The sequence below is a fragment of the Stegostoma tigrinum genome, chromosome 36 (genome assembly GCF_030684315.1).
Source record: "Stegostoma tigrinum isolate sSteTig4 chromosome 36, sSteTig4.hap1, whole genome shotgun sequence".
NCBI classification, from domain to species: domain Eukaryota; kingdom Metazoa; phylum Chordata; class Chondrichthyes; order Orectolobiformes; family Stegostomatidae; genus Stegostoma; species Stegostoma tigrinum.
This window is the reverse complement of record NC_081389.1, coordinates 17,117,025-17,142,260: the sequence shown is the minus strand read 5'-3', so window position 1 is coordinate 17,142,260 and position 25,236 is coordinate 17,117,025. Positions and strand designations below refer to the sequence as shown.

Genomic DNA, 25,236 nt, shown 5'->3' with positions numbered 1-25,236 from the left:
TAGCAAGAGGACAATCCCTAGCTTTTGACTATAACTGGGAGAGGGGAAAAGAGTAGATTCCACATGTTCAGCACCCTTGGTTCTGTGGGAGCCTGAGCACACCCTCTCAGGCTGCTTCTATTGTTCCAACTTTCAAAACAGAAACCCAAGGACTTTCAGATAGCCAGGTGTAGAGCTGGATGAACGTGGCAGGTCAAGCAGCATCAAAGGAGCAGGAAAGCTGACGTTTCGGGTCTAGACCCTTCTTCAGAAATGGGGGAGGGGAAGGGGTTTCTGAAATAAATAGGGAGAAAGGGGGAAGTGGATGGACAAAGGAGCAGGTAGGTGGAGTGGAGACAGACAGGCCAAAGAGGCAGGGATAGAGCCAGTAAAGGTGAACCAGCTCTACACCTCCCTGCAAGGACTCTCAAGCTGTTTATTCTAGTGGCTCTGGTAGATTGCTGAGTACCTCTGCCTTAAAACCTCTTTTCAAAAAAACCCCAGGATAAAAAAGTACATCTCTTAAAGCCACAGTATGGTCACACTACATCACTATGTACTCAGCCTGTTTGGTTACGGAGCATCTTAACGCGAGCCAGCGGCCAAAGGTACAAGCCAGATGAATTCTCAATCAGTCATGAGATGAAAATATCATTGGAGCCTCTATATTCTCATTATCCATTGCCCCAGATTGCAACATGCAGGCAAAAGTGCAACACAGACTTCCCCTGAACGGTAACACATGCAATTAGGCACATTAAAGGTGCTTCCCTATTAAATAAGCAGATTCAAGTTTCAATTAGAGTGATGAGAAGAGGAGTTGGATGCAAGAATATTTGTCTGGTAATGTCGCTGGCTGAAGTTCTTATTGCTTAGGCCTGCAGGAACTACTAATGCCTCCTTTTCTTCTGTTGCAGTTCTCCCATTCGGAAGTGTGCTCGTTGTGATTCCTTTATGGAAGAAATGAGCTCCAAATTGCAAGGTACAGTCCATTGTTGTTGTGGTCTCTCTGTGTGATTTATTCCCTGGGTAGTAATCTCTTATTCTTGCCCCTTCTTCCCCAGAACAAGGTTGGCTGAAGGACGAACAGTTCAGCTGATGAGAGATGACACTGGTGCTTGATTGTTGAGGCTCCTGAGTCACTGCTATTGGTTTATTTTTAAATCTCTGTCTTACCTAATGTTTGTTATGTTCTTTCTTAGTTGTGTCTTCTTATTTTCCTTGATTTTATTTGTCATCTCTCTCTTCCTCTTTTTTTTGGTTCTTTCATTATTAACCATCTGTCTTATTTCTGATGTCGCTTGCATCACTCACAGTATTCTCACTCCAACTCTCCCACAACAATGCTTTCTCTTTCTTTCACTCATTCCTCCATTGCTCGGATCACTTTTGCTGATCATTGTTTCTTTTGGTTGCCCCCTCCTTCCTGCTTTCTTTCAATTCTTAAATTTATCGGCTACTTCCGTCTCTTTCATTTTCGAAGCTAATTTCCATCCTGTCATGCTCTCAGTAGTTCTTGTTACTGGATGCCTCTGTCATGAATTTTTTTTAATATGTTGTAGTAGCTGAGTAAGAGGCCAAAGATATGATGTGAGGACATGTACCTTCCACAGTGCACTGTAGAGCGTTCAGTTAAAGCTCATTCATGGGATGAGGGCAACTCTGGTGAGACCAGCCCATCCCTAATTTCCCAGAGAGTGGTTAAAAGTCAACCACATTGCTGTGGATCTGGAGTCACATGGAGGCCAGACGAGGTAGGGATGGCAGTTTCCTTTCCTAAAGGACAATAGTGAACCAGATGGGTTTTTCCAACAATCGGCAATGGTTTCCTGGTTATCATTTCACTCTTTCAGATTTTATTGAAATCAAATTCCACCATCTCCCATGGCAGGATTTGAACCCAGATCCCTGTAATATTAGAGATAATGGGAACTGCAGATGCTGGAGAATCAAAGACAACAAAATGTGAGGCTGGATGAACACAGCAGGCCAAGCAGCATCTCAGGAGCACAAAAGCTGACGTTTCGGGCCTAGACCCTTCATCAGAGAGCTACCTCTCTGATGAAGGGTCTAGGCCCGAAACGTCAGCTTTTGTGCTCCTGAGATGCTGCTTGGCCTGCTGTGTTCATCCAGCCTCACATTTTGTTGTCCCTGTAATATTGCCTGGATTAACATTCCAATGATAATAACACTAGGCCATTACCTCCCCAGGTTATCTACCCTGCTGGTGTACATTTTAGCTCTCTCAGCAATGTAGAGATGATATTGGTTCATGTGGAATCATCCCGTACAAAAAAGACCCTTCGGCCCATCAAGGCGGTACTGCTAAAAGTATACTAAATTTATATTATTCTCATTTCCAGCCTATGTGCGTAACAGCGTTTATCCAGAGGGTTCACAATGTCTGCACCATGCTACCACTCTCCCTTTTGGCGCTCTCTGCAACTTTGGTTGCTTTTGTCGCACTCTACCCCAATAAGCACAGTGAGCATCAATTGTAAACAGACTCATGTAATCAAGGGTAGAATCATTGAACTGGGAGGTGTTGCACAGTGATAGAGTCCGTAACTTGAGTCAAGAATCCCAGGTCCAGAGGTGTGTCATGCCATCTCTGAACAGGGTGTTTAGAAAAATACATTAAACATGGCAGTGAAGAAACACCACATTGGACGCCACATTTCCTACACAAAACAGCGACTGCAACTGAAAAGTATACAATTGTCTACAAAGCTCTTTGGGATATTCTAAGGTTGTGAAAGTTGCAATACAAATGCAAGCCCCTTCTCTCCTTTTGATTTGCTAGCTTTTCTTTCGCTCAGAAATCTCCCTAACAGTAAAGATTTGCTGGCTGATATGTGCGTGATGCAGTCAAAGATATGAAAGTTGAGGCACCATGAGTTAATTTTTGTGCAGGTATGTTTAATTTGACAGGGTTTGCATTACTGTCAATCTAGCAGGATGACCTTTATGTATTTAACAGAGAGACATAAAATTAATGTGAGGGCAGGAGGATGCTATTTAACCCAGTCGATTCCGTATTTCTTATCTGTGTTTTTCTTAGTGTAAGGATGCTCTTAAGAAATGAATTGAATGCTCAATTGCTATAGGTGCTATATGCATAGCGCCTAGAGCTGTCAACACCAGGCGAATGAATGTTTAATCATGAGTTGTCTATCTGAGGTGCTGTTCCCTAGAAGTTTAGCACAGTTACCAGTAAGAATCTAATCTGTGGTATTAGCGATTTATAACTGAGATCTGCTGGCCCTGTTATGGGGACAAATGATTGTTCAGCACTAATATCCAGTACAAAGTGTGTACTTTTACCTACAGTCCACATTCTGGGTGCACACCACTTGCAGCCAGGGTAGGAATGTATCATGTTGTTTTTGCTCTTTAGATTATGGTACCAGGAACAGCGAGCTCCAGGCACAGCGGGACACAACCCTGAAATCACTGAATGAGGTGCAGGTCCTCACCAAGGTAGGTGGAGCTCCATTGTAACTCCTCACTGGAAATCTCCACATGGATTAAAATGGCCCTGCTTGTATGTAAGTGCAAAGAACCATCAAGAGAAACCTGCATCTACAGCTTGACAGACAGTGGACTTGCTCCATTTGTAAAACTCTGACCTCTTTCCTCCATCGTCTAATCCCACAGCCCTCACTGTCCTGACTTGCCCATTCCTTTACTAAACCCTAAGGGCATTGTGGGTCTCCCTACAGCACAGGGACTTCAGTTGTTCAAGAAAGCAGCTCACCACCACTGGGCGACACGGTGGCTCAGTGTCTGGCACCCGGGTTCAATTCCACCCTCAGTCTGTGTGGAGTTTGCACATTGTCCCTGTGTCTGCGTGGGTTTTCCCCGGGTGCCCTGGATTCCTCCCACCGTCCAAAGATGAGCAGGTTAGGGTGGATTGGCAATCAGAAATTACCCATAGTGTCCAGGGATATGCAACCTGGGTGGGTTAGCCATGGAGAACGTGGGGTTACAGGGATAGGGTCGGGGCGTACGTTTGGAGGATCGATGTGGACTTGATGGGGCGAATGGCCTGTTTTCACATTTGTAGGGATTCTATTACCTTCTGGAGGGCAACCAGGGATGGGCAATAAATACTGACCAAGCCAGCGATGCCCACATCCCACAAGTGAATGAAAGAAGCTGCCCGTTGTTGCACTCAGTGTCAGCGGTGGCCATATCATCAGCCAAGGAGGCTTCAGGCACATCCGAATGAGGGAGTTCGATGCTGGCAATGGTAGCACACATCCATCTGTGTTTTCAGATCCGCGTTTCTTCCGCTTGTCCTTACTCTCGCAAACACCAGACTTGAAAAGAACAGGAACAAACTGAGCCAGGTATTATTAACAACCACCCCACTCTGCCTCTCTAACCCTCAGTGGGACAACCCCTGGAGTATTATTTGTCTTTGATCAAGCCTTTGTCTGCATCTCCTCCTTTGGTTCAAGGTCAAAGTTCTTTTCTGGTTGTATTCCTGTTAAGGTGGGACTTATATGTTCCATATAAAATGCAAATGGGAGTTCAGTCCCTTGGGTTTTGCTCTCTCTTAGCTGTTGACATTTTAAGACCCTCTGTCCCATCTAAGCTAAAGTCAGGGATGTTGTAAAACTGGGAGCAATTGAAATCTGAAGGAAGCTGCTTTGTGTCCCTGCGCTGTTTTGTAATGAACATTTTCTTGATCAGATTAAAAGTAGCTTTAAAGTGCATCTGCTTATATCTTCGCACTTGTTACAAAAGGAGGGGATCAAAGTAATGAGAATGTTTGAGGCACTACCTGAAGAGCGACATGTGCTTTTCATCTTGTCAACGCTCTGGCTTTTTCACTCGCAGTGAGCAATAGTGAGAATGAGCTGCCTTTGACTCAACAATATAACGAGGTGGTTTTGTCCTGTGAATGAGATCTCCTGATTAACTTTGAATTCTTGGGCCTATACACATTAAAAACTGACCTTGGATATCCAGATCCTGCACTCACAAGTGAATGGATGACAATTTTTCTCCACCTGCTGTTCTTCGAAACTCGTGAGAAACCCCAGTAAATTTGTGAAGTTTCCTAGCCTCTGGAGGGGGTCCAGTCTGTCAGATGCTTAAGGCTGAATAATCAGATCAGATATGACCTTTCCTTTGGTAGGCCTGCTGATTAGCCACTGCTGTTGCTCTTAAACTGCCTCTGTCCTTTCCACTGTTGCTCAGATAATCTTTGTTACTTCAATCCCGCTTTTAACCCTTTCGGACTTGGAACATGGAACATAGAACAGTACAAACAGGAATGGGCCTCTTGGTCCACAATGTTGTACCAAACATGACTCCAAATTAAACCAATTCCGTCTACCTGCCATTAATCCATATCCCTCCATTCCTTGCATATTTATGTGTTTATCTAAAAGCCCCTCACATGATCCTATTGTATCTGCCTCCACTACCATACCTGTGTTCCAGATTCCTACCACTCTGTGTGAAAGTAGTGCCCCTTGCATCTCCTTTGAACTTTTCCTAAATCATCTACCATCTTCCAGAGAAAACAATCCAAGCTTTTCCAGCCTCTCCTTATAGCTCACACCCTGGTATTTACAACATCCTGGTAAATCTCTTCAGCAACCCCTCCAAAGCCTCCATATCCTTCCTGTAATGTGACAATCAGAATGGAACACCATACTCTAAGTGTGGCCTAACCAAAGTCTTACAAAGCTGCAATATGGCATCCTGTCCCTTTACTCAGTGCCCCAAACAATAAAGGCAACTATGCCATGTATCTTCTTTAACACCCCATCTACTTGTGTGGCCACTTTTGGGGAGCTATGGACTTGAACCCCAAGATCCCTCTGCTTAAGGAGCGTTTTTGAGTTGGAGACCCCACTTGCTCTAAAGGAGTTGGATGTCTCCATTTTTTTCCAACATGTGGAGAGTAACTACCGGAAAGAGAACTGGCATGTGCTGCTGGACGCCCTGTGGAAGAATGGGTTACAACAATCAGAGACACTTTGTGAATGATGCAACAAAGATTTAACCACTTATTTACAATAACGTGACAAGACTGACCTTTGTGCAGTGGCTTTCACAACCTCAGGGTGTGCCAAGGCAGCAAACTGGCAACTTTCCAAAGCACAGTTAGTCTTGAAATGTGAGGTGCACAGCAAGATCCCATAAGCAGCTTTGTGTTTTTTTTTGTGTGAGATGCTTGAGGTATAAATTTAGCTAAGACTCTGAGGAGCTCTCCCTTGGTACATTTTGAAATAGTGCAAGGGAATCTTTCATATCTACCTGAGAGGGCAGATGGAGTGCCTCATTCAGCATCTCATCTGTAAGACCACTCCTCTAACAATGCAGCAGTTCCTTAGCTCCACAGTGGATTCTAGCGCTCAGCTCCCTGGAGGGCAACATGACCTTCTGACTTAGAGGCATGTGTGCAACCAATTTTTACCTGTCACAACTGACGTACAATATAATTGCTTTCTGTGTATTAAGTAGCAGGGATCCATCCCATTTTACAGTTAATGCCAATTAGCCTCAGAGGTAACAAATGGGGGAAGTGCTGAAGAAACTCAACAGGGCTTATACAGCTAATAGTTGGGCCCTGGGGAGTGTTGCCAAACAAATAGACCTAGGGATGCAGGTGCTTCTAGAAAGTGGGGTCACAGGTAGACAGGGTCGTGAAGATTGAGATTAGGATGTGTCTAGTCAGTGTGGACTGTTTCCCTGATGTGTGAATCTAGGTCTGACAGTATTTGTGGAGGGAGAAACACAGTTAATGTTTGGAGTCCAGTGTCCCATGTTCAGAACTGAAGGGTCACTGGACTCAATGTTAGGTCTGTCAGATGCTGCCAGAACTGCTGAGTTTCTCCAGCAACTTCTACTCTTGTTTTAGATATTCAACATCTGCTGTTCTTTGTTTTATTTTAGAGCCAGAGGTATTGTTCAGACTTTGAGGTTGTGTTTGAGTGATGACCCTGTTACACCTCTGTCAGTGTGTTCTCAGTCCAAAGAGCATGGCTCCTGACTGTTCCAGTGCCATTAGCAAAGGATTTAGCTACTCCTCTTACATGTTAAAGGGCTATTATGGGGTGTTCATTGCTACTGCAAAATGCTCTTCATAGCAATCATAGTCATTTCAGATTGGGATGCTTGAGAAACAGCAACAGTAGGATTATATTTGGTAATTAGAGAGCATGTTTCATTGCTCCTGGGAGCACAGAACTGATGTACGAAGAGAGACTGGGTTGGTTAGGATTATATTTACTGACATTTAGAATAATGAGGAGGATCTGATAGAAACCTATAAATTTCCAATAAGATAAGACAAGGTAAACACAGGAAGGATATTACTGATGACTGGGGAGGCTAAAACCAGGCATCACAGTCTAAGGATACTGGGTAGGCCATTTTAGACTGATTGAGGAGAATTTTCTTCACCCAAAGAGTGGTGAGCCTGTGGAATTCTCTGCCACAGAAAGTAATTGAAGCTAAAACATTGAATTATTTGAAGAAGGAGCTAGATATAGTTCTTAGGGCCAAAGGGTTCAAAGGGTATGGGGAGAAATTAGGAACAGAGTACTGTGCTGGCATGATTATATAGAATGGTGAAGCAGTTTTGAAGGGCTGAATGGCCTACTCCTGCTCCTAGTTTCTATGCCCTTATGTTGTAGAGTTTCTGATGTCAGACCATCAGTGGAACATGTTTGTTTATGAGCTGAACTTCTGGACGCATGGGGGTGGTTTGATAATGGATTCACTCTGACAGCTATAATAATGTAGCCGAGACTTGTTATCGTAAATGAGGATGTTGACATTTCAGCCCTGTTTTGACCTGACTGATTCACTAATCAAACTGGAAATGAAATGGCACAAGTTTAACAGCAGTCATTTAGTTCAGTTATTGTGCAATGACAGCATTGTAGTTGGGAGGAATGTTTACCATTCAGGCATTTTCTGTTGCTGCTCTGTGACCTGCAGTGAATTTCAAAGTATGGCAAGGCCCTTGTAATGGTTTCCCTCGTCCTCATCACCTCCCATCTCTTCTGGAGGACACCCAAGGTTCTTAGCTATCCTGCAGTGCTTGTCCTAAATGAGAATCCAAGTCTGCACCTACAATGTGATTTGAGTACAGTCTATGTGATTAGAACATGCTAAGCTTGGTCATGTTCACCACCAACTTTCCCTATATGTGGCTGTCCATTCTGAAACCTTCAGCCATCACTAACTTACGCCTCACCAATATCCTGTACAGCTGCAACATGACCTTCTGACTCCTATACTCAATGCACTGACCAGGAAAGTCAAGCATATCAAACACCTTCAGATGCCTTTTAAATATTGTAATTGGACCAGCCTCAGCCACTTCCTCTGGCAGCTCATTCCATACACACTCCACCCTCTGTATGAAAAGATTGCCCCACAGGTCCCTTTTAAATCTTTCCCCCTCACCATAAACCTGTGCCCCCTAGTTTTAGACTCACCCCACCCCAGCAAAAAGACTTTGGCTAGTGACCCTATCCATGCCCCTCATGATTTTGTAAACCTCTATAAGGTCACCCCTCATTGTCCAATGTTCTAGGGAAAATAACTCCAGTCTATTTGGCCTCTTCCCTGTAGTTTAAACCCTCCAACCCTGGCAACAATCTTGTAGCAGATTTAGTTCTGCAGGGAATAATCCTTTCACCAGCTTGGGTCATCAGACTAGATTTTTTCTGGATGTGATGCTTTTGGATATTTGATGAATAAACTGCTGTGGTTAGTCATTGCTGTTTGTCTTCACAGATTGACACTCTGTTAGGGAGATGCATGAGGTGAATGAAATGACTCACCAAAATACTCACCCAATGACTCAAAGAATCGAATTGAATTCCAATTATTTACCAGAAAGTGAACATCAAGCTATCTATGTTCATTGCCATGTTTCAGATTAAATGATCAGGTTTTCCAGTTCTTAAAGTATTGGACAAAATGTTCTGTTTGTTAACCTCAAGAAAAAGCACTGTGTGGTGGGGAACTTTTCCACTTCTCCTAAGTGGTCAGATTCAAGTCACTGAGTTACAGAGGGAAGGAAAATCTATTTTTTGTTCAGCAGTTAATGATTGTGGAAGTTTCAAAGTACATTCAGTACTCAAAGGTTAATCTGTTGCTTCGTTTTCAGTGATGTGTCCCAGGGGTCAGACACCCTGTTTTGGCTGTGTGTTTTTAATCTTGCAGTTCATTGCCTGTGTGACCAGTTTACTTTGGACAGTATCATAGTAATCCCTATAACTTGGAAGTAGACCATTTGGCCCATCGAGTCCGCATTGCCCCTCCAAAAAGCATCTCACTCAGAGCCCCCCATCTATGTAACCCTGAATCTCCCATGTCCAACCCACCTAGCCTACACATCTCTGGAACAATTTAGCATGGCCCATCCACCCTAACCTGCACATCTTTGGACTGTGGGAGGAAACTGGAGCACCTGGAGGAAACCCACGCAGACACAGGGAGAATGTGCAAACTCTGCACAGACAGTCGTCCAAGGCCAGAATCGAACCCGGTTCCCTGGTGCTGAGAGGCAGCAGTGCTAACCACTGAGCCACCATGTCACCCTAATTGCTTTGAGTTAGTCAAGAAGACATAGCAAGAACTGCTGATGCTGGAGTCAGAGACAGCACAGTGTGGAGCTGGAGGAACACAGCAGGCCAGGCAGCATCGGAGGAGCAGGAAAGTTCTGTTCCTCCAGCTCTGTATGTTGAATTTGCTCATTTCTTTTTATCCTTTTGAGGGACTGGCTGGACCAGCATTTAATAGACTGTCAGACATAGGAGCAGAAGTTGGCCATTCTGCCCATCACATCTGCTCCCGCATTCAGTGAGCTCATGTCTGATCTGATGATCACCAACTCCACATTCCTGTCTTTACCCATAACTCTTGATTCCCTTATGGATTAAAAATCTGTCTCAGCCTTGAGTGTACTAAATAACCCAACCTCAAAAACCCTCTCCAGTAAAGAATGTCACTATTAATTATACATCCCTAATTGCTCCTGGTGAAGTTGGTGATGAGGTGCCTTCCTGAACTGCTGAGGCCCATTACACCCCACCATGCAGGTATAGGGAGCCACAGGGCTTAGACATGGCAATATGTTTCCAACTCAACATTGTGAGTGTCTTGGAGGGGAGCTTGCAAATGATGGCATTCCCATATATCTATTGCCTCTCGTCTGTCTAGATGGTGCAAGTTGGGCATTTGGAAGCCCTTCTTAAGATAACTCCTCCACCCCGGGAACAAACTGAGGTGAACTCCACAGACCGGCAAGCCTCTGAGAAAAAATAATTCTCATTGACAACTTAAAAGGGTGATCCCTTTGTATTCAGACGGTGTTCCCGGAGTTCCACACTCTCCCGCGTGGGGAAGGATTGTATGTTTCCTCATAGGCTGTGTGCCTGTCAATGAACCAAGCTGGATTGTCGAGCGCAGGCTGATCACAAGCCGTTCTCCCTAAGGTACACCATGAAACAGTGTAAAGACACTATGCACTGAACAGACAATAAAAAACAAGGTATGTGCAACTTCTGAATTTGGACAGCTCTGGGTTCTCTGTGAGAGTGCGACTAATTGGTACACAATGATAAACTGTAGCGATCTGTTTTTGAAGGGGCTGCAGGAGACACTGACATTTGAACAACAATTGTCTCAAACTCTCCAAAAGGAGAACAACAGCTTCAGCAAACGCAGCCAAGAAATGACTGAACAGGTAGGGCACCCTGAGAGGATTGATTTTCTTTGACCTGCCGACAGGTGGATTGCATGAACTTTGATCGGACAAACTCTGTTAACGTTCCCTCGATAACTTCCATTACATCTGTGTGTCCCTCCTGTGCCTGATCCTTCCAAAAGGGAAGAAGTGACCTGTAGTGAATCAGTTCTGGGTCCACTTTAGTTTTGTCATTTGTATGAATGATTTGGATGAGAATATAGGCGGCATGGTTAGTAAGATTGCAGCTCACACCAAAATTAGTGATGTAGTGAAGAAGGTTATCGAAGATTACAAAGAGATCCTGATCAATTGGGTCAATGGGCTGAGGAGTGGCAGATGGAGTTTAATTTGGATAAATGCGACGTGTTACATTTTGGTAAAACAAAGGCAGAACTTGTGCAATTGATATTAGGGCCCTGGATAGTGTTGTAGAACAGAGAGACCAAGGGGTTCAGGTACATAATACATTAAAATTTGCCTCACAGGTAAACAGCGTGGTTGAGAAGGTGAGATAACAAGGTGTAGAGCTGGATGAACACAGCAGACCAAGCAGCATCAGAGGAGCAGGAAAGCTGATGTTTTGGCCCTAGACCCTTCTTCAGAAATGGGGGAGGGGAAGGGGGTTCTGAAATACATAGGGAGAGAGGAGGAGGCGGATAGAAGATGGATAGAGGAGAAGATAGGTGGACAGGAGACAGACAGGTCGAAGACCTGAAAAGGTCATTGTTCAGAAAAGATTTATGAGAATGTTGCCAGGAATGTGGTTTCAGCAGAGATAAGGTGAATAGTGAAAAACCTTTTCCCTAAGGTGGGGGAGTTCAAAACTAAGGGGCGTATTTTTAAAGGATTATTAAAAAGGATAGGATGGGCAACTTTTTTACACCAGGAGTGGTTAGTATGTGAAATGAACTGCCAGAGGAAGCGGTGGTTGCAGGCAGAGCTACATTTAAAAGGCATTTAAATAAGTACATGAATAGAAAAGGTTTTGTGGGATATGGGCCAAATGCAGGTGGGTGGGACTAGTTTATTTTGGGAACATGGTCAGCGTGGACTGGTTGAACTGAAGATTTCTACATAGTTAAAACACCAAGGGATATGGGGAATGTGGAGAAAATAGCATTGGGGTGGAGAATCAGTCAGGATCCTATGCAATGCTAAAGCAGGCTTGATGAGCTGAATAGCCCACTTATGCAGTTATTTCCTACATCAGAAAGAAATGAGAAGAAAGAGGGTTGTTAGAACATGAAATTCATCTTCAAGCACTGCAGGCTGTGTCATTGAACACATTCAAGATGGAGTTAGAATGATTTTTGATTTACAAGGGAGTTCAGGGCTTTGGGGGAGAGGCAGGAAAGTGGGGTTAGGGCTACCTTCAGATCAACCACTACCGAATGGCAGAACAGATTCAAGGGTCTGAACGGCCTGTTTCTGCTCCTGTTTCTTACATTATTATTACTGCTCCAGAAAAGAGCCAGCACCAACATAATGGCCACCCTCGTGTTGTAAATGTTCATTATTCAATGACCAATTAGATTCAATGCAACTGCATGCTCAACAATAAGGCATGACAATCAATCGAGGACCTAATTAAGACTTTATTTCATTCTACGTCAAAACTAAGGGGCATATTTTTCAGGTGAGAGGAGAAGGATTTATAAAGGATAGGATGGGCAACTTTTTTACACCAAGAGTGGGTAGTGTGTGAAATGAACTGCCAGAGGAAGTGGTGGATGCAGGCAGAGCTACAACATTTAAAAAGCATTTAAATAAGTACGTGAATAGAAAAGGTTTTGTGGGATATGGTCCAAATGCAGGCAGGTGGGGCTAGTTTATTTTGGGAACATGGTCAGCATGGACTAGTTGAACTGAAGATTTCCACATAGTTAAAACACCAAGGGATATGGGGAATATGGAGAAAATAGCATATTGATTCTTTTTTCTTTGCAGTTGTTTTCAAGAAAACGTTATCAGGAGGCTATAATAAATTTTGTGTCTTTCAACAGTTGGCCACTTTGGTGAAAGAGCAAGAAGATTTGACTAAAGCTTACAGTAAGCTCCCAGAGAACAAGAAAGGGAATGCCTCCATTGATTACTGGATGCCCCGATCACACCTTGTGCAGGTAAACCTTGTTTCATAATGATTTCTTAATGAATCTAAGCAGACAATGTTCTAACATGAAGCTCACTTTCAGAGTGACGTGACTGAAAAGACAATGAGTACATTATTCCCACCGAAAGGATAAATGAACAAATGCACAATCCCCGGGAGATCAATAACTCGTCTCATTTCCTTGCAACAAGTAGGACAGTGAGGCTAAGTTACGTTCTGATGTTCACTGCAGACAGTTGCTCATTGTCTCAGGAACTTTAACATTCTTGTAGTGGTTTAGCAATATTGTGTGAAGGCACCTGAACCGATTGTTATTGCATTCCGGTCTACCCAGGACTGAGCTGGATCAAACTCCAGTGCTGCTCAACCTGACACTAGCATCCATAAGGTTAGACGGTAGCGCCAGCTCTTGCTGTGGTGTAGAAAAATAGCAGCAGGCCATTAAACCTGCTCGGCCATCAACATGATCATGATTGATCCTCAATGCCGTACGTCCACACTTCACATCTTTAGTGTTTGAGGAAGTGTAAAGTCGTACAGCACAGCAAAGGCTCTTTGGCCCATCATGCCTTGCCCTGACCTATCTACTCTAACCTCACTTTCCAGTACTTGGCCTATGGCTTCAAATTTTATGACATTTCAAGTGAACATCGGAGTATTTAAAGGTTGCGAGTTTTTCTGCCTCTGCTGCCCTTCCAGGCAGTGCATTGCGGATTCCTATCACTCTCTGGGTGAAAAAACCTCTCCTTAAATCCCTTCAAAACCTCCTGCCCTCCACCCTAAAATATTGCCTCCTTGTTAGTGACCCTTCAACTAAGGGGAACAGTTGCTTATTATCCACCCTGTTTATGCTTCACATAACCTTATAGACTTCTATCAGGTCCTGTCTCAGCTTTTAAACCATAAGACCATATGATATAGGAGCAGAATTAGGCTATTTGGTCCAGGAAGTCTGTTCCACCATTCGAACTGGCTGATATGTTTCTAAATCCCATTTTGCTGCCTTCTCCCTTAACCTTTCATCTCCTTACTAATCAAAAACCAATCTGTCTCTGTCTTAAACACACTCAATGACTTGGTATTCTGTGGCAATGAATTTTACAGATTCACCACCCCCAGCTGAGGAAATTCCTCCTCATCTCAGTTCTAAAGCACCCTTCCTTCACTGAGGCTGTGCCCTTGGATCTTAGTCTTTCCTACTAGTGGAAACATCTTTTTCAATCTATCGGGGTCTCTCAGTATTCTTTAAGTTCCAAAGAGATTCCCACCCTCACCCTTCTAATCTCCATTGAGTACGGACCCAGAGTCCTCAACTGCTCCTCACGTGACAAGTGCTTCATCCTCAGCATCATTCTTGTAATCAACTGCCCCCCCCACCACCCCCAACCCCAACGTCAGTACATTCTTCCCTAGATTGGGGCCCAAAACTGCTCACATTATTCCAAACGCAGCCTGACCAGAGCCTTGTACAGCAACTGTACATTTCGGCTATTGTATTCTAGCCTTCTGGAAATGAATGATAACATTGCATTTGCCTTCCTAACTGTCAGTTGAACCTACATGTTAACCTTAAGAGAATCTTCTCTGCTCTAAAGAAGACAACCCAAGCTCATCCTGTCTCTTTGAAGCTAAAATTCCAGGCAACATCCTGGTGAATCTCCTCTGCACCTCCTACAGTGCAATCACATCTTTCCTACCACGCAGAGCCCAGAACTGTACACAGGGCTCCCCCTAATCCACCTGCTTCTCTCTTAAATGTAAATCACATAATCAAAAGATACATGGAAATTTACACAGTTCATTCAGGCTATCCTGTTCACTTTCTCCGAAGCAGGCCTACATTACTGCCATAGTTGTAATACCTAAGCCTTGGTTAGTGCATACTTACCTATTCTAGTCGCTATTTTACATAAAAGCACTGGAGAAAGTGCAGAGAAGATTAATGAAGATGATAGCAGAAATGCATGGGAAAATATCAGGAAAGGATTAAGCGATTGTGTCATCGTTTCCTTGAACGAAGACCACTGAGGAGTGAGCCAATAGAGGCCCTTTCACATTCTGCAAGATTTGGACAGAATAGATACAGCGAGAGTGTTTCCTCTCATGGGGAAAGAGCATTAACTAGCGACCATCCATACGGAGTCACCAAGAAATTCAGTGAGGAGTTCAGAAGAAACTTCTTCACAAAGAGCGATGAGAAGGTGGAAGTTATTGACCTCCGAGAGAAATTGAAGTGAAGGTTTAAGGTGAAGCCAGACAAAATAAAGTGTGTGCCTGGTGGTGTATTGTAAAGATAACAATTTCTCCCTCAATGTCAGCAAAACAAAGGAGCTGCTCATTGACTTCAGGAAGTGCAGCAGAGTGCACACCCCTGTTGTGGAGATGGAGTGATGATCACTAACAATCTGTCCTGGACCACCCATGTTGACACGACAGTCAGGAAGGCACAACAACTCTTCTATTTCCTCAAGAGGTGAAGGAAATCCAACATGCCCATAAGGACCCCCTCTGACCTTAACAGACACACCATAGAAAGCATTCGAACCAGGTGCATTACGACTTGGTACGGCAACAGCTCTGCTCAGGACTGTAAGAAGCTACAGAGTTGTGAACACAGCCCAGTCCATGACACAGGCCAACTTGGACCCACTGACTCCATCTATACTTTGCGCTGCCCTTGGAAAAGCAGTCAACATCATCAAAGACCCCTCCAAGCCTTGTAATCGCTTCCAAATTGTTCTCTCAGGCAGAAGATGCAAAAGCATAAGCTCATGTATCAACAGGTTCAAGAACAGCCTCTTCCTTGCTGTTAGACTTCAGAATAGATCTCTCAAATTTCAAATCTAATGTTGATTTTGCTGTTTATACACCTTCTTTGCAGCCATAACATTGTATTCTTGTCTCTGTTATATTACACTAATGCACTTTGTCTGGTCTGATCTGCCTGTACTGCATGCAAAACAAAACTTTTCACTGTACCTAGGTACATGTGACAATAATCAATCAAGTTAAATTAAATCAAATCAAATGTTTGAGGAAGAAGGGAAGTGAGGGTTATGAAGATTGATTTAGATAAGAAAAAATAAACTCTGGCCTGGACTTAGTGTACAGAGGCTTGCATCTAAGTGATACATGAAATAAAGTTGTTTCTAGTAGTTAAATACATCCAGGGTTTTCGCCTACACCTGAGTCCAGTGTTTGTTCTCTGCATTAAAGACAATGTTTTGATATCAGCCCAGACATTACAATTGCCAGCTTGGATCTCTTTTACCTAATGGTCTGGATTAACTGTCCGCATTTTATTATGATGTTAGCTACTTCTACGATCAATCCACTGAGGTTTTTCCAATTTGTCCCTTAAAAATAATCCCTCCCTCCAATGTTCAGTCATAACCTACCCATTCTCCTGACTAAAGGAACAAGGCTTGCGGCTTTCCTATGCTTTGTCAACATTTGAGTCTTTCCCTTGTTTATTGATACTTCACCCCAGCATCTGTACTTTGAGAGCCAGCCAATAGTGTAGGCTGTTCAACAGTGCAAGGCATCATAGCTGAGAAACATAGCCACTAAAGCCACTTAGGCTCATGTATTTTACCAGGAAGCATTGAGTTAGCATGCTGGTGATCGGAATTGGCGTGTGTCCGATCAGCACAATTCTCACGTGCTGCTCTCTGTGTGACACAGAACGTGGTCGATATGGTGAAGTCCCAAGAGGAGCAGAAACTGCACTTGGAGGAAGAGAATCGGAGGTTGAAAGAAGACCCTGGTTTTCAAAGCTTCCAGAAGCTGGAAAAGGAGATTCAGAGCCTGCAGCAACATCTGGATGCAAAAACAGAAAAGGTAAACGCACCAATTTGCTTTAAGATCAGTAAAGTGCCTGGGGTTGCATGTAATTATTACGGTGATGTTAGGAATATGTCCTCGCAGGGAGTTGGCAACGTGAATCTTCCTAACAAAGTTCTCTTTAAGGAACTTCCTTATGAAAAACTTGGCAGGAGTTAAGACCAGAACTCATGCTCATAGGTGTTATAATCCAGAAATTCAGTATTGGAATCAAAATGTACTCGTACCTACATTTATATACAGACTGCATCGTTACAAGCGTTAGCCTCCAAGCTCAAACATCCCACAGCTACAGTGGTATCACTTTATGGTTTCATGACAGCATGGTGACTCAGTGGTTAGCACTGCTGCCTCACAGTGCCAGGGACCCACCCTTGGACAACTGTCTGTATAAAGTTTGCACTTCCTCCCTGTGTCTGTGTGGGTTCCCCCGGGTGCTCACAGTCCTTCCACAGTCCAAAGATGTACACGTTAGGTGAAGTGGCCAGGCTAAATTGCCCATAATGTCCAGGGTTGTGCAGGCTAGGTGGATTAGCCATGGGAAATGTAGGGTGACAGGGATAGGGCCGGTCCTGGGTGGGGTGCTGTTTGGAGGATCAGCGTGGACTCAAATGGCCAGCTTCCACGCTGTAGGGATTGTATGATTCTAAGAGTACATATAATTAATGTCCATTCGCTCCAAGCAATTAACGAACAATCAACAATTAGCAGTCATACCTCCAGGCTTCTTGATCCTAAATTCTGGAATTCCCTATCTAAAGCTTCCTCTTCACTAAGATGCTCCTGAAAGCCTATCTTTGATTACACCTTTGATTATCTGCCCTAATCTCTCCTTCAGTAGCTCAGTATTAAATTCTGTCAGTTTCTTTTGTCCTTTCATGGGGTAAAGACACCAGTGGCTCAGACAGTACTTTCTGCCCGTCCCTGATTAACCCCCATTAAGAATCAGCCACATTGCTGTGTGCCTGGAGTCACATAGAGAACACACTAGGTAAGGACAGCTGATTTCCTTCCCTCAATGAACCAGATGGATTTTTCCAACAGTCAACAATACAGGTCACCATTAAGCCAAATATTTTAGTGAATTTTTTGGTGGGTTTCAAACCTGTGTCCCCAGAAGATTAGCCCAGGGTTCTGGATTACTGGTCTATTGACACTACCTCAACACGACTACCTTCCCCTACCGTACTTTGGGACCTCTAAAAGTGCATGTGTGCAAGCTGTTAATGTTTTTAAAGCAAGATTTATTTCTCTTATTCAATTATGTTGTGTGCAAAATATTAATGAATTACTGCTTTACTTTCTTTGATGGATGACACAGTGGATCGGTGGTTAGCACTGCTGCCTCACTGTGCAAGGGACCCAGGTTCAGTTCCAACCTCAGGCGACTGCCTGTGTTCAGTTTGGATGTTCTCCCCGTGTCTGCGTGGGTTTAATCCGGGTGCTCCGGTTTCCTCTCTCAGTCCAAAGATGTATAGATTAGATGGAATAGCCATGGTAAAAAGACTGTGTGGGGCTACAAGGATTTGGTGCAGCCTCGATGGGGGTGAAAGGCTCCTTTCTGCATTGCGGGGAACCAATGATTCTGTGGCAAAAGATTCCTTTGGCTAGGAAGTGTGTTTGTTCTGCCAATTCTGTCAAGTTACTGAAGGGTTACCTGACCTGCTTAACATGTGCCATAATTCCATCGCAGATGACTGCCATGGCTTGTGAAATGGAAGCATTAAGACACAAGAATGAATGTCTCATGACAGGTAAAGTTGCTCTATTCTCTCCCATTGCCACTGTTCCTTTCAAAGCCCTATGCTGATCTCTGATGCTCTCCTCCTCAACCCCTTTCCCCAATAGCAAACATGAAGGATTGGCAACAGGTCCAGAGCTTGAGGGAGCAAAGTCATGACTCGGTAATCGCCGCCATCCTGGGGGCTGTCCCAAGACCATCCGATGGTCAGCACTGCAATCCGTGGGCGACACACTTGTTTCAGGAGCTCCAGCCTGATCACCAAGGAGGGAGAGAGCCATCCCCCTGTCAGATGGGGGGCTTGACCTCACCCACAGCGACTCCTAGGGGGAAGGATGGGCAACGGTACTCAGGTTGTTCCTTACCTGACCACGGCGCTCCCCGCACTGAGGCCTGGTTCAGCGGCATGTCAACAAGGCTGCACAAGCAGTCAAAACAGGCCCACTCAGGAGACCGGCATTCACCTGCTTTGACCCAGCGCAGGACTCCATCTCCTCCTAGACCCAACTGTCCGGACCCCCCGCTGAATGCGAGCAAGTCACCGCGTGATTTCACCTCAGCCTCAGAATCTCAGACTGAGGACGAGAAGTCGCAGGGAAAGGTGATGACTCCTGAAATGAAATGTTCGCTTCTGCTGTCCCCTCGGCCTTTCAGATTGCACAGGTCAAACAGGAATAAAAAATGACATTCTTTGGTGAAGAACCGAAATTATTTTTAAAGCAAATCGTGCATCCTTTTAAAGAACCTAAAAGATCAGAACTCAATAATCTTAAAGGGGGCACTGCCTTCATGTAATATTGTATGATGTTAATATGCTGGAATATTTTGCTTTGGAAAGGATTGCTCATGTTTTAAGTCATGATTATGTACGGTTCAACACAATTTAAATCAGTGTGCTTCAAGTTGGCTTCTAAGCGAGACACACACTTTGATAAATTGCATGTTCACAGAATTTTCAGACCATTCAGCCCATCGTGCCTGCACCAGTTCTCTGTGCATTTTGACTTTGTGCCATATTCCCATTTCCCACTACCCTGTTTCCATTGCAATAATCATCCAATGCCCCTCTTGAATGCATGTCTCCACCTCACTTCTAGGCAATGCATTCCAGATTGGAACCACTGTGTGTGTGAAAAAGACTTTTATTTCATCCTGAAATCACTTCTTTTGCAAAATGCTATTTGTGCCCTCTGGTTCTCAATCCTTTTATGCGCAGGAAGCATTTTCCTGAAACTGTGGGAGTGGACGAGCTAGTATTTAGTCTGTAACATTGACTGTAATTTCATGGGTGTCAGCAAGGAACACACTTCAAAGTTACAAAAAAGCAGGTTTTGGAAGTGTTGTTTTGTTGTTTATTCATATGAAATGAGGGCATCGCTGCCTAAGCTAGCGTTTATTTGCCCGTCCCAAATTGTTTATGGTGCCTGGGAGAGGAGGAGGAGGAGAATGGTTTGGGTGATACATTGAGATCGCAAACCATTTGGCTTGAGATCAGTCAGGAAGGTGCAGGTGGGAGCTGTTAAGACCACACCTTCAATCTTTACTGGTTTTAGACTGTAGGAAGTTACAGCTTGATTGGAATTCTGGGCAAACAGTTTTCCCTTGTCCAATGGTTCACGCAGAGAAGTGGTGCCAATGGGCAAATAGTGGCTTTACAATGTTGAATATGTGGATGTTCAATTCCTTATTAATTGATGGATCTTTGGCAATGAACATTCAGAAATGACAATGTCAAGACCAATGGTGGAGATTTGCAGTTGAGATCAAACATGGCCAGCACAAGATAACAGATATCTACCCTGCCCCACCCATCATCTTAAAGGGGTATAACTATTTCTCTCCATTTTGAATAACACAATGCAAGGACATAAGGGACATAGCAATTTTTTTAAGGAGGTGCATAGGTACCATTATGTAGTAACCCTGTAGAGATGGGTGTAAAAAGCCCCAGGTACTTTTCCTGTCTGTCTGCCCAATGTTCTGGACAGCTTTCCCCATCCTCTCCATTAATTGGTTGCTTCACCTTTCAACCCACCCGGACCTTGCATAGGACTTAGTAACAAAAGCAGGCCATTCAGCCCACCAAGCCTGTTCCACCATTCTAACTCAGCCTTGAACAAATTGAAAGACCCAGCCTTGATCATCTTTTTGTGAAGAGGAGCTGCTTTTATCGCATGTTTGTGATGAGCAAGTTGGCTACCGTGCAAAGTGATGTGCTTGGGGACACCCCAAGGACATGAAAGGCGCTGTGGAAATACCCTTGCTTCATTATGAAAGCTTGTGCATGACTTGGTTTAGGGGCCTCAGCCTGATTCCTGGTAGATTTGCTCCCAATAATGTCCACTTCCCCGTGATGTACTGAAAGTAACAGAAATGCACTTCCTGATGGCCAATGAGCTCCAAGCTACAAGAAATGGGAGCTGATGTCTGTATGAAGCAGATTAATGCCAGACAATCCCTCTATTATAATTATAGATTTACATAAGGATTTCTGTTGACCAGAAACTCAACTGGACTCACCACTTAAACACAGGGGCTTCACTCTCCGGGATGAAGCAGCTTGCTTGATTGACTTCACATCCACAAGCATCCGCTCCCTCCACCAGTGATGCTCAGTAGCGATAGTGTGTAGCATCTACAAGATGCATTGCAAAAATACACCAACAATCTTTAGACAGCACCTTCCAAACCCACAACGGTGCCATCCTGCAGGACAAGGGCAGCAGATACATGGGGACACTTCCAAGTTCCTCTGCAAGCCGCTCACCATCCTGACTTGCGAATATATTACCATTCCTGCACTGTCACTGGATCAAAATCCTGGAATTTCCTCTCTTGGGACATTGTGAATCTACCCACAGTCCATGGACTGCAGTTGTTCATGTAGGCACCTCACCATCACCTTCTCAACAATGGGTAGTGAACGTTGACCCAGCAACACCCACATCTCACGAGTGAATATAATAATCTTACATCATGTTGGGAGATTAGTTATCTATTTGTACAGAAGGCTATGCATTCTAGAATTATCAAAATTCAGGAAATGGGTGAATAAAATCAGTGATTATTATCTCAAACGTATCGTTATTTCAGTTATAAAGTAAGGGAAATGGAGCATTCTCTATAGAACAGAGAAGGTGAAGAGTTTTAATAGAAAAGTGTACATTTATGAGAGGTTTTGATGGAGTATTTAGGATAAAATATTTAAACTGTCAAGAAGATTCAAAATTAAAATGATTGGTAAAAGAATGAGGGGAGAGATGGAAACTAGGTTTGGACAGGAGCGGTAGTGATTAGGAATGCACTGCCTTAAAGTTTGGTGGAAGTGGACACGACACAGTAGGAGCTTCCAAATGGGTTTTTGATAAATCCTTGAAGGGGATGTTATAGAGGCTTGAAGTCTGTCAAAGAGTTGGATTGGTACAATGGGCTGAATGACCTCCTCCTGTGCTGTAAGATTCTATGTAATGTTACCTGTGAAATCGTGCAATTGCCTCATTCAGCTGATTGGGAGATAGCAATTGTGTCGGTTGCCCTACCTACCAATAGCTTTCTTGCCAGTCCAGCCAATTTAAAGGCATAGAACCAAACTGGTTGGATGGAGCTCAGATACAGATCAACTGTGAATATTGGATCAGGCTTTCAGGGGCTGAATAGCCTCGTCCTGTTAATATAGACATTGTCTAAACAATCTGTTCAGAGATGTTATGACTCACCTCAGGAACAGGTGGGACTTGATCCTGGACCTCTTGGTTTTGATCCTGGACCTCTTGGTTCAGAGCCAGCGCACCATAAGAGGCATCCTCCAGTTCATGTATAACCATATTTTGTTAATCATATGCATGTACAGCCTACAAACTGTGATAAAATCAATTTGTAATTAGTGATATCATGCTTTTCTTCTTTACAATTCCTGAACTTCATGCCAAATTAATTTCTTCCAATTTATCAGGCTCTAACCTTTTTGCCCTGCAGTGTAGGTTGTTGTGCTTGTTTCAAATTTGGCATTCTTGTACTTGTCCTGATGAATGCAAGTCAAGGAGCTTTGTCGATATGTGTCCCCTTTCAATAAAATGCAAATGATTTATTTAAAAACAGTTAAACTCTTAGCTTCAGGATCAAAGAAGGCTGCAATTTGCAGAGAATTTACTCTCATCCTTCTCCCTACAGTGGAGGGGTAAGTCTAGGGTGAAATGAAGAAGATTGTTACCAGCAGTGCCCCAAATCTGTCTGACCAGTGTCTGCTGCACATTTAGTGCTTTCCTGACTTCATTGGGTGCACTGCACTTTGCTTGTTCGCGGAGTTGATTAACCATGGCTGTCACTAGGAATGGTCAATGTGATGACCGGAATAGTCAATGTGATGACCTGAATACCTGCCTATGGGACAGGTGTTTGATTTGGCCTTGATCATACATGCAAGATTATGAGGGGAGCTTGACAGGGTACATATTGAGAAGATGGTTCTGTTATTGGGGGCATCCTGAACTAAGGTACCGCTAACTAAGGTTAGCACCGCTGCCTCTCAGTGCCAGGGATAAAATGGCAGGGGATATTAGACAACTTTGATTATGCCACTTAGATTACAGTATTTTTCAAACAACTAGATCCAGTCTGCTGCTCCACTATAGTTTTCATTCCCAGGGCATTCTTTTTTAAATTTCAGGCATCATCTGAAGACTGTACCATCCAGCTAAACATTTCACTACTTTAATCTGACAGTTTTCTTTACCATAAATGATTAGGCTATAACTTGACCTTCTCAGATAATCCATTGGCTACTATTAGGACCTTGAGAAGTCCAAAGGCCAAGCGCTATGCTGGTGTGAACTGTTGACATTCATTGTTTACAACTGTGCATAAGCATGTTTGAGTTCGGCTTCTCTAGGTCTCAGTCTTATGTTAACAGATAGCATGATGGTATAGCTCCATACACACGTGAACAGTCACTGTTGTAAGGATATTGTTCTGCTTAATCCTTTACTTCACACTCATAGAGTCACAGAGTCATACAGCACGGAAACAGACCATTCAGTCCAATCAGCCCATGCTGACCATAATCCCAAACTAAACTAGTCTCACCTGCCTGCTCTTGATCCATATCCCTCCAAACCTTTCCTACTCATGTACTTATCTAAATATCTTCTAAATATTGTAACTCTACCTGCATCCGCCACTTCCTCTGGGAGTTCATTCCACACATGGACCACTCTTGGTGTAAAAATGTTGCCGCTTATGTTGTTAAATCCTTCTCCTCTCACCTTAAAAATATGCCTCATCTTTTTTTTAAAAAAATCATCCACAGGCTGGTTAGGTTGCATTTATTGCCCATCCCTAATTACCCAGAAGGCAGGTAAGAGTCAACCACATTGTGGTGGGTCTGGAGTTACACGAGTCCAAACCCAGCATATTTCTTCCCTGAAGGACATTGGTGAACCAGATAGATTTCCCCGACAATGGTTTCATGATCATCATCAAGCGTTCAATTGTCATTGTGTTCGTGTTCTGCTGTCTGCCGTGGAAATATTTAAATCTGTGTCCCCAGGATGTTAAAACAAAAAGAACTGCAGATGCTGGACGTCTGAAACAAAAGCAGAAATTACTGGAGAAACTCAGCAGATCTGCCAGCATCTGCGGAGAGAATGCAAAGTCAATGTTTCAGGTCCATTGACCCTTTGTCAGAACCAGAAGCAGTTCTGAAGAAGGGTGTCAGATTAGAATTGTTGGTTCTGTTTTCTCTCCACAGATGCTGCCAGACCTGCTGAATTTCTCCAGCAATTTCTGTTTATGTTGCAAGGGAAATTACCTGGGTTTCTAGTCCAGTAGTAATACTGTGGGGCCATTACATCCCATGATCTCCTCACCACCTTTTGCTAATATATAGTATTAGTCCTGAACAGACAATACTGATCAATTTAACAGCATGGAGTGAAGGCCTTCAGCAAAGGAAGTTCAATGTTTTTTTTTCTGTTTCTGTAACTAACTGCACACTAATAATATTGAGAGTATTCTTTGTCTTAAAGCAGCAAGTCAATAGATGCTTATTAAAAGTCCCAGGAATAATGGGACATTTTCCATTCATATATTTCGCCAAAATTTGTGCAGTGTTGAGGAAAAAGATTTTACTGAGTTTGTGGAAAAATTGTTGGTTTTGTTTTGAAATAGAGAGTGTCACAATTCTAACTGAAAATTAACTTAGTACATGTGCGTGCAGTCAACAGGAGTTATCACTGAGGAAAGCATAATATCACGAATTATAAATTTATATTAATTTACCACACAGCCTAGTGCTGAGTTTGCATTTGTAAATTTTGCAAACCATGCTGGCAAATTAGGAATGGGAGTAGGCCATTCAACTCTTCAAGCATGTCCTACCAACCAATGAAAAATCATTATGTGTCACAATCATGCTAACATTGGGATATGTGTTTGATTCCTAATTTTGTAAAGATACATATTTAGCATGAGATTTTTTTTGAATTGTGATATGTATGTAACAATAATAACCAGAGCTGTATCTATATTGATGTGTCAAATTATGTTTTGCTGGAATGCTGTTTCTTTTATGATAAAATACTAAAGAACATCTGGACCTTGACTTTTCAAATAATCTCAGTTTGCTTCCCTCCTCCTGGGGAGTGAGCATGACTTTCTAGTGTCTTGTGTAGCCAAGTGTTTTTCATGCAACATCCAATACTGAAAGTCAGCGTTTGGTTAATACCTCCATGTAGAGCTGTACAATGTTTGATTTCACAGTCCCATTCACTTTCTGGCCTAAGATTTTCTCCTGTGATCTACAAGTGTTGAGGGCTGAGAGGAGGCTGGTGGGCATGT

General features: G+C 43.4%; 1 protein-coding gene across 2 annotated transcripts in view; it reads left to right on the top strand.

The window, feature by feature from the left end:
- Positions 1–24,951, top strand: part of LOC125446864 (trichohyalin-like) — a 114,762-nt gene extending 89,811 nt beyond the window's left edge. For both annotated transcript variants that reach the window (XM_048520816.2, XM_059640094.1), the window contains 7 exons: positions 897–961; positions 3,377–3,459; positions 10,607–10,705; positions 12,712–12,828; positions 16,503–16,658; positions 18,355–18,415; positions 18,510–24,951. In XM_048520816.2, the coding sequence (XP_048376773.1) occupies positions 897–961; positions 3,377–3,459; positions 10,607–10,705; positions 12,712–12,828; positions 16,503–16,658; positions 18,355–18,415; positions 18,510–19,087 (1,159 nt within the window). In that variant the 3' untranslated portion in view covers positions 19,088–24,951. The remainder of the gene's footprint in view (positions 1–896; positions 962–3,376; positions 3,460–10,606; positions 10,706–12,711; positions 12,829–16,502; positions 16,659–18,354; positions 18,416–18,509) is intronic.
- The last annotated feature ends 285 nt before the right edge of the window (positions 24,952–25,236 follow it).